This window comes from Rhinopithecus bieti, unplaced genomic scaffold, assembly GCF_001698545.2.
Source record: "Rhinopithecus bieti isolate Rb0 unplaced genomic scaffold, ASM169854v2 scaffold_7673, whole genome shotgun sequence".
Taxonomy (NCBI): domain Eukaryota; kingdom Metazoa; phylum Chordata; class Mammalia; order Primates; family Cercopithecidae; genus Rhinopithecus; species Rhinopithecus bieti.
This window is the reverse complement of record NW_016806375.1, coordinates 4,206,438-4,214,940: the sequence shown is the minus strand read 5'-3', so window position 1 is coordinate 4,214,940 and position 8,503 is coordinate 4,206,438. Positions and strand designations below refer to the sequence as shown.

At 45.7% G+C, this 8,503-nt stretch overlaps 1 protein-coding gene across 1 annotated transcript in view; it reads right to left on the bottom strand.

Moving 5' to 3' along the window:
- Nucleotides 1–325: 325 nt before the first annotated feature.
- ATOX1 (antioxidant 1 copper chaperone) overlaps nt 326–8,503 on the bottom strand; it is a 20,697-nt gene continuing 12,519 nt past the window's right edge. The window contains exons 3-4 of the mRNA XM_017875729.1: nt 3,757–3,927; nt 326–462 (exon numbers count right to left, since the gene is read on the bottom strand). Coding sequence (XP_017731218.1) covers nt 3,803–3,927 — 125 coding nt within the window. The 3' untranslated portion in view covers nt 326–462; nt 3,757–3,802. The remainder of the gene's footprint in view (nt 463–3,756; nt 3,928–8,503) is intronic.

The following is an 8,503-nucleotide window of genomic DNA, read 5'->3' as shown; positions in this document are numbered from 1 at the left end:
CAGCCTCTTCCCACTATTCCACTTGCCTTAACATTTGATAACCTTTTGTGCAATTCACTTGATAGACAAAAGTTTTTCAAAATATGAAATCTACGAAACTTGTGAAAAGAAAGGGGATCACTGTTCTGGGTCAATGCCTCTACTTTATAGGTGAGGAAAAAATGAGGCCCAGAGAGGGGAAGTGATTTGCTAAAGATCACACAGCAAAGAATCAGAATCTACAGGGTGTCTGACTCCCAGGTGGGAACTCTCAAAACTCCAACCCGAGTAAGCGTTAACCACCTACATGTGAGCAAGCAACACCAAGACCAGGCAAGACAACATCTCCAACAAAAGCAGCTTGATTTTATTGCGGGGAAGCTAGGAAGGAATAGGACAACTGAGGGTCTCCACAGGAACACCATTGCCCAGCATAACTGCCAAGTCCCAGGTCTGTCTGGAAGCCAGGGGAGGATCAGTATCCTAGGAAAGATGGAAAGTTAGGTGGAACAAAGGCGCCATCTGCTGTGGACATAGCGATATTGCAAAGGCAATAAATGCACAAGGAGGCATGGGTGAGGTGGAAAACCCAGGGTGCAGATGCAGGGGCAGGACTAGATCCCCAATGTCCAGCCCTGCACACTGCTCCCATGAAGTCTGTTACACTCCCATGAACCTATTATACTCAGGTTGGCTGGAACGCATTAACCTTGCTAAGCCAATCACTGCCAAAGCCCTCTTCTGGGGAATTTCTAGGACTGCCAGGATACTCAGTCAACAGTTGTTACAGTTTATGTTGGAAAGGCAATGAACAAAATCATGAGCAAATAAATCTGCCAAGAGTCAGATGATTAAGGTGACTTCAAAACCAATAAACACTCTATCTTTGAGGTTCCCAAGCCTGGCTTCAAGTGGGTCACTGAGGAGCCTCAAAGCAGACTTCAAAGACATGTTGCCTGAGCACATGGACTAAAGCTGGCTTATTTGGGTGATTCTTACTGAGTACTGTGCATCTGAATTTCCAGGAGCCTTTCCATACAATACATGGTTACTGAAATACGTACAGATAAGATTGTATGATGTCTAGAAGTTGCTTCAAAATAATCTGGGCAGGAGGGAGTGGGCATGATGTCTGGAATTTGCTTCAATATAATCTGGGTGTTCCATCACCCAGATGAAACAATGAGGACAGTGGAGTTTCTAATTCAAGATGTGTGCATTAGGGCTCCCCTACATGGATATAGATAGCTCCAGAAGAGTTTTTTTCCTTCTCTCCCTTCATTCCTTCTTGTCACAGAGTGCTTTTATCAAAAAATAACAGGCCTTGGTGAAATAAACACTAATTGTTGGATCTGGGTGACGGGTACTTGGGGATTCATTCTATCACTCTACTTACATATGTTTGAAACTTCCTATCATAAAAAATCTAAAATAAATAAAAAGTACCATGAAAATTACTAAGCCATAGGAAGGAATGATTTACAGACACATGCTATGACTTGAATGAATCTTGAAAACATTACACTACATGGAAAAAGGCAGACACAAAAAGGTCACATATGATGTAATTCCTTTTATATGACCTGTCCAGGGTAGGCAAATCCAGAGTAGTAGAAAGCAAATTAGTGGCTGCCAGGGGATGGAGAAATGGGTAGTGGGGAGTGACTTCTTAATGGGTATAGGGTGTGTTTCTGAGATGATGAGTAAGTTTTGAAACTAGAGAGAGGTGGTGGTCGTACAACATTGTGAATGCAACAAATGCCACTAAATGATAGACTTTAGCCCATTTATGCCTAGTGTTCCATTATTGGAATGCTAAGCTTGTGGGAGTTATTTATATCCTACTGCTCAAGGTCATCACCAAGGTTTGATTTTTCACATAAAAAACTTTGCAATATTCAGCATAAATGGGTTAAAATAGTTAATTATTATGTCTTGTGAATTTCATCTCAATAAAATAACATGAGAAAACATGTTTTCTATGAGAAAAACACATTAAACTACACATGGTTTACATCCAACAGATATTACTTTTTTAGTTAAAAAAATTAATACGCCCAGGCCTAGAGTTTCTAATCCAAGATTGTGTGCATTAGGGCTCCCCCATGTATATAGCTAGTTCAGGAAGAGCTTTTTCTTTTCCTTCTCTCCCTCCATTCCTTCTTGTTACAGAGCATTTTCATAAAATACAATCTTACAGGAAGCCCAATATGACACAGGGCTGTTTGGGAGCTATGGAGGGTCCAGAGCCCCATCCACTCACCCTCCCTACGAAACCCTGGGTGAGGAATGATGTAAGAAACACTGTTCTTCAACATTATGGAAACAGCTGATGTTTTACTTCCCTAGAGGATAAGCCTTCATATGTGGAGAGATTGCACACCAATCCCCACAAGGCAGAAAAGCAGGTTGGAGGTTTTAGCCCCGTTTTACCGATGGGAAGACCAAATCTCTGTAATGTAAAAAGTCCCCAAAGTCAGTGTGGAATGAGGACAGAGTTGGAATCAGAATCCTAGATTCCTCGTTATTCATCCTGGGCTCATTCCTGAATATGCGTTCTATCTATGGATGGAAAGTGCATGACGAAAACAGATGCATCTGACATCTTGTGACTTGCATGTGATGTTACCACATACACAGAACACTGCCATGGCTCAGGTTCCAAATGTACGCCTTTGGGAAGGAGGCTATCCTCAAAGAGGACCTACCAGTCAGTTTTGGCTGGCCTCTGTCTGCGGGGTCTCCGTGGGCCCATTCACAGGGACAATGCCACCAGTAACAGTAACAGAACTCCGATTCAGGATATCTGACTTTCTTCGTGCCTCTGCCACTCACCTCGGTGGACTTTGGTTGAATCACTTCCCCTCTCTTGGCCTCATTTTTCTCAGTCACAGTCAGGGCACCAAACCACATCAGAGATGTGGCGATCATTGTAATTCATGAGCCAAATGTGCTACATGGGCAGTGGTAGCCAGAAGTGCCCTGCTGAGACTGGCTGGATCAATGAGTAAGGTCTGCCTGGTTCCAGAGTGAAGACTGCTGGCACAGTGCCCCTTACTGCCTCACTGGATTACATAAAAGTAAAGGGAACATCTAGCTCAAACATGCTATTGTTTTTGTACCAGTCTGGACAAAGGGCATGCTCAGGAAGCTGACAACAGTTTCAAGTAAAGAGGGCGGCACAGTCTGAATTAACTCACTTGGTCAGGGCACAGGAGAATAAGGCCCAAGGCATAAGTGTCAACTCTGATGAGACAGTCAGTTTATCAAAGCCAGAGCCATGTGTGGTGATATGTGCCTACAGCTCCAGCTACTTAGAAGGCTGAGGCAGGAGGATCACTTGAGCCCAGGAGTTAAAGGCTATAGTGCACTATGATCACACCTATGAAGAGTTACTACCCTCCAGCCTGGGCCACACTGTGAAACACCGTCTCAAACAAACGAACAAACAAAGGAGCTAAAATGCACTGCTTAGGGTCATAGACTGTAAACTTAAACCCTGCTATCCATGAACTGCAACCCCTAAGTCCGAAAGAGGCCTCTGGGAGACTTTACAGTGCTCTGTCCACTCACAGGGGCTGTAAGAATTCCCTGAACTTGTGATTTGCATTAGACAATAATAAAATATTTGTAACCACTTCAAAGAAGGTAGACAGTGGATTGAAAAGAACCCAGGGGGCTCTTCTGCTCCACTCAAGCTCTCAAAGACCAAGGTGTTAGCTCTGATGAGAGGCGTGAGCAGTAGGTTTGTTCAGCAAGTGCTGGGGCCTTACCCACCTGCTCCCTTTGGTCCATCCTGCGGGCTGTGGGGACCAGGTCCCTACTACTCGAGGCCAAGGTAGGAAACAGTCTTTCCTGTTTTCTTCAGGGTTGCAAGCAGAGTGTCCATGCTGTGCTCAGATTCAATGCAGATCTTCTTGTTGGGCAGGTCAATGTCATACTTAACTCCTGCAGGAAGAGGAAATGGGGTATGGGGAAAGGAAACACAGACCCTCCCAGTTACAGCAAGAAAGAGTTCAGGCTCTAAATTACTATTCACAACCACCCTTGCCCTTCCTCTAGAGCAGGGATTGGCGAACTTCTTCTGTAATGGGCCAGAAAGTAAATGTTTTAGGCATTGTGGACCACATATGGACTCTGTTGCATATTCTGCGTGTTTTTTTATAACTCTATTCTTGAACATACAAAAATAGGCTGTGAGCAGGATTTGGTCCATGGGCTGTAGTGTGCCGATCCCTGCTCTATACTAGGGCTTTCTGAGACAGAGACTCACTCTGTCGCCCAGGCTGGAGTGCAGTGGCACAATCTCAGCTCACTGCAACCTCCACCTCCTGGGTTCAAGTGATTCTCATGCCTCAGCCTCCGGAGTAGCTGGGATTACAGCCATACACCACCACATCTGGCTAATTTTTGTATTTTTAGTAGAGACAGGGTTTTGACATGTTGGCCAGGTTGGTCTCAAACTCCTAATCTCAAGTGATCTGCCCGCCTTGGCCTCCCAAAGTGCTGGGATTACAGGCATGAGCCACCACGCCCAGTCATGTTTTTTTTTTTTTTAATTGCAAAAGTAATATAGACACTTCTTTTTCAAAAAAGCGAACATTTCTAAATAAAAGTAGAAGCGGTAAGGCCCCCTAGTGATCCTACCCCTTGAGATCACTGTGAACAGTCCAGCTTCTATCCAGACTTTGTCCCAGATAGACAAATGAAAAATAATTCCTCCAAATGGCATCACACTACATAAACAGGTCTTGCTAATATTTTACTTTTTTCTTTATTTATTACATTTATTTATTTATTTAGAGACAGGGTCTCATTGTGTTATCCAGGCTGGAGTGCAGTGGCACAATCACAAATCACTGTATCCCTGAACACCCAGGCTCAAGTGATCCTCCCATCTCAGCCTCCCATGTTGCTGTGACTCCAGGCACATGCCACCATGCCTGGTTAAGTTTTGTATTTTATGCAGAGACAGGGTTTTGCATATTGCATTTGCAGGCTGGTCTTGAACTTCTGGGCTCAAGCTATCTGCCTGCCTTGGCTTCCCGAAGTGCTAGGACTACAGGTGTGAGCGACTGCACCCAGCCCATTTTTTTTTTTTGAGACAGAGCGCCCAGGCTGGAGTGCAGTGATGTGATCTCAGCTCACTGTAGCCTCTGCCTCCCGGGTTCAAGCGATTCTTCTGCCTCAGCCTCCCGAGTAGCTTGGATTACAGGCATAAGCCACCATGCCTGGCTAATTTCTGTATTTTTAGTAGAGATGGGGTCTTGCCGTGTTGGCCAGGTTGGTCTTGAATTTCTGACCTCAGGTGATCCACCTGCCTCAGTCTCCCAAAGTGTTAGGATTACAGGCGTAAGCCACAGTGCCTGGCCCTATTCTTTTTTTAAAAGCTACAATCTTCCATAGTGTGAACGTACCACACATCCACTTAATTAATCCATGTTAAAGGTCATTGAGGATGCTTCTAATTTTTCACCACTATCACAATGTTATAGCAAACATATTTGAACTTGTCTTAAAAAAACTTATAAAAATATTTTTATACAGTGAATTCACAGAATGGAAATTGTGGGGTGACAGATGTTTGACACATTTTGAATGTTTTTAATAGACATTGCAAAATCGCCCTCCTAAATGGCTATGCCAATTTATAGCTCCTCAGCAGCACATGAGAGGACCCAGAGTTTTACTCTGATGAAAGAGCACACAGAAAGAAAGGAAAAGTCTTGAGAGGTTCTAGGCCTGGCCTCACCATTGACTTGCTAGGTGACCATGGGTGGCAGGGGTGGGGTCCTGCTTCTCACAGGCCTCAGTTACCTCATCTGTACATGAAGGATTCAGGGCTGGCCAGCTCCTGTGGTCTTTCCAGCTCAAGAATGCCATTAATCTGTGATTCCTCAGCCCTAACACTCTTCTTTTAGGGCCCTAAGCAACTCAAAAAACCCTCCTGACTTTCTCAAGAGGCCATCCAAGTAGGGACAGTAGGAAAAGATGGGGAGAAACCTGCCGAAGCTCAAAGGCAGATCCCCCAGCAAGGGGCCTTAAAAATCATATGGTTGGCTGGGTGTGGTGGCTCATGCCTGTAATCCCAGCACTTTGGGAGGCTGAGGCGAGTGGATCACTTGAGGTCAGGAGTTCGAGACCAGCCTGGCTAACACAGTGAAACCCCATCTCTACTAAAAAGATGAAAATTAACTCAGTGTGGTGGCATGTGCCTGTAATTCTAACTACTCGGGAGGCTAGGACAGGAGAACTGCTTGAACCTGGGAGGCAGAGGTTGCAGTGAGCCGAGATCACGCCACTGCACTCCAGCCTGGGAGACAGAGTGAGACTCCTTCTCAAAAACAAAAACAGGCCGGGCGCGGTGGCTCAAGCCTGTAATCCCAGCACTTTGGGAGGCCGAGACGGGCGGATCACGAGGTCAGGAGATCGAGAGCATCCTGGCTAACACGGTGAAACCCCTCCTCTACTAAAAAATACAAAAAACTAGCCGGGCGAGGTGGCGGGCGCCTGTAGTCCCAGCTACTCGGGAGGCTGAGGCAGGAGAATGGCGTGAACCCAGGAGGCGGAGCTTGCAGTGAGCTGAGATCCGGCCACTACACTCCAGCCTGGGCAACAGTCCAGCCTGGGCAAAAGAACAAGACTCCGTCTCAAAAAAACCAAAACCAAAACCAAGAACAAAAATCATATGGTTTCCCAGCCTGGGCAACAAAGTGAGATCTTGTCTCAACAACAACAACAAAAAAAAAAAAAAAAAAAAAAAAAAAAAAATAGCCGGGTGTAATCCTGTAGTCCCAGCTACTCAGAAGGCTGAGGTAGGAGGATCACTTGAGCCTGGGAGGTTGAGGCTGCAGTGAGCTGAGGTCGTGCCACTACACTCCGGCCTGGATGAAGTTCCTGGGGTGGGTAGGTGTCCTTGAGCTGTCAAACAAAATTAGGCCCGTTCCCACTTCATCCAGAGCCTGCTGCTTTGTTTGAGGGGCTCCTGTGCAGTTTCATTTTTAAAGCGTCAACAGGCCAGGCGCAGTGGCTCCTGCCTGTAATCCCAGCATTCTGGGGGGCCAAGGAGAGAGGATCATCTGAGGTCAGGAGTTTGAGACCAGTCTGTCCAACATGGAGAAACCCCGTCTCTACTAAAAACACAAAATTAGCTGGGCGTGGTGGCCCGTGCCTGTAATCCCAGCTACTCGGGATACTGAGGCAGGAGAATCGCTGGAACCCGGGAGGTGGAGGTTGCGGTGAGCTGAGATCACGACATTGCATTCTGGCCTGGGCAACAAGAGCGAAACTCCATCTCAAAAAAAAAAAAAAAAAAAAAAAAAATCAGCCAGGCGCGGCGGCAGCCACCTATAATCCCAGCTACTCGGGAGGCTAAGGCAGGAGAATCGCTTGAATCCAGCGGAGGGCGGGTGAAGCAGGTTGTAGCCAGCAGAGATCATGCCACTTCACTCCAGCCTGGGCAAAAGAGGGAAACCCCATCTCAAAAAAAAAAAGCATCAACAGCAGAAGTTGATACAGATACACAAGATATACATTCCTATACCACAGCTGGGGAAACCCAGGCCTGAGAAACAAGGGCCCACAGTTATGTGGAAAGTCAGCAGCCAGGTTCTTTCCACTGTTTCAGTTTCTTTCAGATTAAGATCCCAGTTTACAGGGCCAGAGATCAGCCACTGACTTGCTGTGGGACTTTGGGCAAGTCACTTAACCTCCTGGGTACTGGCATCAACATCCTCACTCCAAAGATGGAAAGTACAGCTCAGAGGACTGCTAACGAGATCACATCCATGTGGAAGCCATTTGAAAACTTAATGTCATTATTATTTAGGGTTTTAAAAGAGAAAATTTTAGAAGATTGTGTGACAGTTCATGTAGGGGAACAAGAAAAGAAAAAGTCTTAGAAGGCTGACTGAGCACTGGCGTTGCCAAAACTCTGATCACAACTCAGTTATTACCTCATTCAGTCCCAGGACCAGATCCCAGCCCTCTCTGGGCCTCAGTTTCCCCAGCTGTGAAATGACAAGGCTGGATGAGACTGATTGTTGAAAAGAGGTGCTTTAAGGATAGCTGCATGTGGCCAGGTGCAGTGGCTCATGCCTGTAACCCTATCACGTTGGGAGGCCAAAGTGGGCAGATTACTTGAGGTCAGGCGTTCAAGACCAGCCTGGCCAACATGGTGAGACCCCATCTCTATGAAATATACAAAAAATTTGACAGAAATCGCTTGAACCCAGTAGGCAGAGGTTGCAACGAGCTAAGATCATGTGCCACTGCACTCCAGCCTGAGCAACAAAGCGAGACTCCATCTCAAAAAACAAAACAAACAAAAAAAAAACCTGCATGTGAGCAATTCAAAATTACTTAAAAAAATTTTTTGAAGCAAAGAAATAGAAAAAGACAAAATTTTAAAAAAATTGTTACTTTAAAAAAATTTTTTGAACTGAACAATGAGATCACTTGGACTCGGGAAGGGGAACATCACACACTGGGGCCTATCATGGGGAGGGGGGAGGGGGGAGGGATT